This window comes from Pithys albifrons, chromosome 5 (genome assembly GCF_047495875.1).
Source record: "Pithys albifrons albifrons isolate INPA30051 chromosome 5, PitAlb_v1, whole genome shotgun sequence".
In the NCBI taxonomy this organism is placed as follows: Eukaryota; Metazoa; Chordata; class Aves; order Passeriformes; family Thamnophilidae; genus Pithys; species Pithys albifrons.
In genome coordinates, this window is record NC_092462.1 from 51,100,885 (window position 1) to 51,106,946 (window position 6,062).

General features: G+C 40.0%; 1 protein-coding gene across 2 annotated transcripts in view; it reads left to right on the forward strand.

Annotated features, from left to right (window-relative positions):
* The window catches only part of BEND4 (BEN domain containing 4), a 32,019-nt gene extending 26,306 nt beyond the window's left edge, over positions 1–5,713 (forward strand). Inside the window, exons 5-6 of one of the 2 annotated variants that reach the window (XM_071555206.1) lie at positions 2,007–2,198; positions 2,671–5,713. In XM_071555206.1, coding sequence (XP_071411307.1) covers positions 2,007–2,198; positions 2,671–2,717 — 239 coding nt within the window. In that variant the 3' untranslated portion in view covers positions 2,718–5,713. Of the gene's footprint in view, positions 1–2,006; positions 2,199–2,670 lie in introns of those variants that run through there. The other variant, XM_071555207.1, reaches the window with a different exon arrangement.
* Positions 5,714–6,062: the final 349 nt, after the last annotated feature.

A 6,062-nucleotide genomic window follows, 5' to 3' on the forward strand; every position in this document is an offset into this window, starting at 1 on the left:
ACTCTACCAGACCTGAATACTCTATCAGAGCTTATTTGAAGGGCAGATCCATTGCACACCATGCTGTAGAGGTCTAGAAAGAGTCAGGGTTCCAGAAGTTTTACTGAGAACTGAAGGCTGGATATAAATGCTTTAATATTTACTAAGTAACTTCAAATTTCACCTAATAATTTACAAGCAGAGTGTTGATACCCTTTTCTTCCCCTTTCTGCCCCCTGCCTCCCAAGACTAACAGTAAATCCACCTGTACATGAACTTTTGTTTATGGCCACCCTCTTTTCTGGGGCACTGGACATACACAGTGTGGGGAACACTCCTTGGGAGAAAGAGGAAGAGTAATTTCTTTAATGTTCAGAAGTTTGAAGAGGAAGCCAAAACATTCAGTATGTAAGGACCAGCTAAGAGAGAAGAGTAGACAGCTCTCCCTTTGGGCTTTCATGCGTGGGTGACAACTTTATCCCGTGCTGAGACTTGGCCACTGGCTCCTGCTCATTTACAAGCCAAGGTAACAAGTGTCTGACTAATTCTCAGCCAATGGCCAGTTACACCTTCCTACCACAGCAGAGTGCAAACTGGTTCTCTCTGTGTACTCAGAGTAGTTTAAACATCTATAAACATTTTTAGTGTATTCCTACAACTGACTGGTGTCTGGAACCAGCTTTAAAACAGACTGACATGCTTAAATTATAGCATTACTCCTTTACATGGTAACTATTTCTCTAAGAAAGAGATAAGTCTGTGGAGGCACATGTGAGCATAACTGGGAAGAAATTACTGTTGCCTGTGCGGATTTCCAGGGAAATAAATTTAAAACAGGGATTGCTATCACTGTTGCAGACACTGCTGGAGGAACTATGCAAAAATCACATCCTAATTGTCCAACAGATGAGATACCTTGCAGGCACAGGAACTCATGTAAAAGCACAGCAGTCCCCATCTCGAGATGTGGTGACAGTAATGAAGTTACCTTACACCACTTATTATGCTGTTGGCTTGTCAACAGTAGAAAACAGAATTTAAAAATATCCTGGAACACACAATATTGCATGAGGGAATAACTAATATTACAGAATAAATAAGAAGCTCAGTTTCCATATGAGTTATAGTGTATGCAATATCTCTACTAAGGTGCCCTCACATTTAAAATCTTATTTGGATGTTTCAAAGTCCAAATACACCTATTTGAGCTGTGTCTAGCAGTTATAACTCCAGAATTGGTAAGGCATCTTCTGCAAGGTCTAGCCTATTACATGTCAAAGATCTGAAAAATAAATTATAAAATAATCATCATCTTCAAATGGCTGCATGTGGAAGCAGCAGCTACTTACGTAGCCAAATTACATGCAGTACAATTCATTTTCTCCTGTATTGAAAACTATTGCAAGGCTCACCAACTCAGCCCTCTAATCTCATTTAGCTATTTCTAAGGCTAGTTTAGTCTCTGGAAAAATAGGTGCAAAATACAGGGAGAGGAAAAGAGCAGAACTTAAAAGAAAAGATACCCCAAACAAAAAGGAGCATCAAACTGAAATAATGGCAGTGACATTTTCCAGCAGGTTGTGGGCTCCTGCAGCCTGCAGGTGCTGAAGCAGCCAGCAGAGGGAGGTCATAAAGATCCACGACAGCAATCACCTTGAGGTATAGACACCAAGAGGTTTCAAACTAAATACATCCCATTCATGTACTTCAACATGTATTGCACATGCTGAATCACGGCCTTCACTCTGAATTAGTTCTCTTTGTTTCCACAATAAGGGATTTATCTCCAGGTCCCATGCATCACCTAATTAGCTCAGATACAACAGCATACGCTGCATGTGGAGAAACACAATTGTGCAGCAATAAAATAGGTCCAAGTGGCATTATCATGGCATCCCCCATAAGACTTTAATTCTGCTTAAGTAGAGGAGCAATACCCCTGTTTATTTCACATGAGCTTTTGATGCCTGGGGGATGATGAATGTTGCAAAGACAAGCTGGTTTTATCCTTGCATGTTTTCCTGCAGAGTTCATTAGGATGCACTGTACTTCCAACCCGGACTGGTGGATGCCATCCGAAGAGCAAATAAACAAGGTATTCAGTGACGCAGTAGGACATGCTCGTCAAGGGCGTGCAGTGGGGACTTTCCTTCACAATGGGAACTCCTATTACGAAGGGACTGATCATCCAGGATCACAAGATGAAGTCTTCAATAGAGGTATGCAAGATGGATCTGGTGATTGATGGCAGTGACAACCACCTCATACAACAGTAGCAGCCACTTAATTTAGGAGAGACTATTTGTTAAACATATTTAACCCTGCTGTCATTTAGGAGTCCAAAGCATGTTTGAACACATACTGCATACATTTCAGCTTCTCCATCCTACCACATCCCAGTTAACAGAAAGAAATCCATTTCAAGTCCTGCATTAAAGACTTCTCAGTGCCCGTTATTTACAAATACTTAATAGCACCCTCAAAGGGAAAATGCAGTTCATTTTGTCTAGTTGTAGGGGAAAGGTCATTAAAAAACTAGCAAAAGAAACAGCAGCTACTGTCTCTTCTGCCTATTGATAACAACCCCAGACCTGGACCCAGAATAGCTGGAGGGCTATTTGTTTTCCCTGAGCAGGAGATGTAAGAACAAGTTTGCACACTTAAAAGAAGTGGTCTCCCATTTCCTAACAGAAAAGAACATAACTGTCAATGCTACCTTAGAATACTGCACAAGATGAAAAATTCAGGGACTTCCGTAGCCAACTCTGCCAGGAAATTAAGCTTCCGGGTGAAACAGCGGCACTCATCAACAGCAGAATCCTTCAAGGACCCAGAACAATAACAGGCACTTCTAACAGCTACAAATTGCATTGTATATCAGATAGACAGTATATTTGTTCAGATTTCTAGAGGTGTAAAGTTGATCATGACAGTTTTCATTAAAACAAGATTGCTAAAAACAAATTGCCATTTCAGAAGACAGATTTTGTGTTGTCTACTGCTATTCTGCAGCCATACTGTCTAGCTTTAGAGACTTCAAATTGCCTTTTCTTGGCTTTACTTTCATTTGTTTTTTATATCCATTCCTTGAAAGATATGAGACAATGTGCTGGTTTTGCTCAGAGTTGGATTCAGGGTGGGGTTGGGCAAGAAGAGCCTAGTTTATACTTCTGCAGTCTATAAACATGCAGTCGGGACTATCTAAGAGCTATAAGAAAAGAGCTGTTGGAGCAGAATTCACAACAGTGCACAACATTGGAAGCAGATACCAGCTTTAAAAACAAAAATCAGTCTGCTAGAAACCTTTCATTTTAAAGGTTTAGGAGTCCATTGTCCCTCCAAATTGTTGCACTCGAACTGGCAACGCCAAAGAAATTACACCTTGCCTTTCCACAGTAGGGTGTTTGCATATTCTTACACTTGCGTGGTTGCTCAGGCCTTCTTGGCATCCTTTACAGCCAGGAACAGCTCTTCTTGAGACAGCATTTCCCCACTGGCAGGTACAGAGAACTGTTTTTTGTAAAGAAAGCTCACTTCACTTTTGACCATCCTTAGTGCTACCTCATCAGCGTTGACTCTCCTGAATGCATCACTCACACTCTTCAGCTTCTCACTGCCTTGTGCAAGCCATGAGAGTAGCTACTAATTGCTCCTTGTAGCTATCTCTCTCCTTCCCAACCTTCTACCTGTGCACCAGGCAGGGCGGGAGGCATCCACAGCCCCTTCCTCAGAGATCAGGAAGGGCTCTCTGGAGTGCAGCGCTCCCCTAGCCCCAGCGTGGCCGTAGGCGCTCAGCTCACCCACACAATAGCTTCTTCCTGCCATCTGCCTTCTCTTTCCCTGCAGTTGTGACTGGTCTCTCATGGCCCATGGGACATCTCAGGACATGGGCTCCACCATGCACTGCCATAGACAAGACCTCACTCAGCCCAGGATATGGTTTCGGCCCTTAAATGTCCAATACCTCTTGGTTCATTTTAATTTTGATGATTTTTTAAATGGGGTTCAAAGGCACTCACTGGACCCAAATTAACTTACTCATTTTCTAAAAGTCAATTAACAATTTAGTCACACAGAACCTCATCTAAGACCAAGGGGTTTGGAACAGCATCCCCTTATTACAGGCAGGAGGTGACTTTCTTGGAGCAGTCAACAGCACATAGTGGCCTCCAGAGAAGAAACTCAGTGTACAGAAATGTCACAGTACAGATATCCTATAGTAGCTTTTCAATGTTGAACTTAACTTTTTTTAAAAGAACTATTATAGAAGATGTTACATTGCTCAGATGGTGTAAGTCTTGCTGGTCTATGTTTAAAGTGGTGACACATGCCAGAACTATTTGGTAGAACATGTCAGAACATGTGAGTCAACATTATACTGTAAATTTGTCCACAGCGATATGTATCATGCTGTATTTTTGTAAACATTGTGATGGTTTCCTTTCAGATGTTTTAATTGTATGTTGTTAAAGATACAAATGTTTCATTTTTACCAGTCTCAGAACCGAACTACGGGACTGGACAGATGTCTCAATGACCTGAAGATTTGCAGAAATAACTAGTTAGCCTAGCTTTATTTTTAGAGTAAAAAGCGTAGCCAGCATTCTGAAACCATTCACAAGCCTCTACTCTTCATACTGTGCAAAATAACCAAAAGTATAATTTCATCCTGAAAGCCACTTTGGCAGTAGCAATGGCTTTACAGGTTTGGACCTTTTTTTATGAACAGGATTTTGCCCTCAATTGCTTATGTGCACTGGCCAGTGACTTGAATCATAAGTCACAGGCACCAGCTCATATTTTTGTTCATGTTTGGTTTTAAAGTAACTGAGTATAAGAACTTTTCTCAGTTACCTGTAATTGCCATCATGACCACTTGACCCACTCATTTCATTTATAAAACTCCAAAACTTCCACAGCAGCTTATTCCAGTTAATTTTTTCATGAGGTATTATAAATTCATACACATTGAAGTGTCTCAATGTCCTCAATGTTAGGTATAATAGTATGGGACCTGAAATAATAGATAGCACATAAGCCTTTGCAGAGCAAGATATCCATATGTAAGCAGTGTGCTTTGTAAGCCAGCACATCCCTTCCCAGCTCTGCATGTAGGCAGCAGGCTTGTGACAGAAGGAAACTGCTATCTATCATGTCACTCCAGAAAGTCCCAGGAGGATAGAGATTCTTGTCTTATCCTTCCATACGCTTTAATCTTACTGTCATTTATGTATCTGCCTTCTCTCAAACTTTGTGTAGCAGTACCGCACACCCATCTGTGCCAACATGCCTTCGCTATATTTTCTATGACAAATATTTGTGGAGAAACTGTGATTAAAAAAAAACATTAATCCTGATATTTTTATTGTTATGGTGTAGTTAATTCTATGAATACTTTCTAATGATGATTGTACTGTGTAGAGTAAGTACAGGTTAGGGATAGACCTTTACCAGATATTGTACAAAAAGGTGCATAGTGTAATATAGACTAGTAAGGTTTTTGTGACAATTTCTATAGGATGTGTGAATTGTTTTCTATGTGGCAACACACATTTCTTTTGAAGAATATAAAATCTTAGAAAAATTTTTAAACAGTCAATATTTTTTAATTATAAAGACATTTGTTACCTACAGTTTAATATTTCAGGTGTTAATTCTAATTTGAATATTGGTTTTATTACTACATACCTCCAGTTCCATTTGTTCTGTTGCATAAAAATGCACAATAAAAGTTAGTCTCTGGTTAACCTGTCTCTCTCTTTCTCTATAGGCAGTGTTGTGTTGGTGTGACACCCATCACAACTGGTTCTCACTATAAATATATATTAAAAGTTTTAGATTTATATAAAAGGCTAGAGCATTTTCTTTTGCATTAAATGCTTGTTTGGTATGGCACACTGCCGAGCTCAGGGGAAGATTATGCAGAATTCAAGTATGCATATAAAATAAATCATCTTCAGTTCAAAATATAACCACAGATTTATGTGCTGGTTAGACAGGAAGACCACTCAAAGGAGCTACCCATCTGCAGTCTTAAGACCTGGATTTTCAAGCAGTGAAGTTTAAATCCCATTTTAATTCAA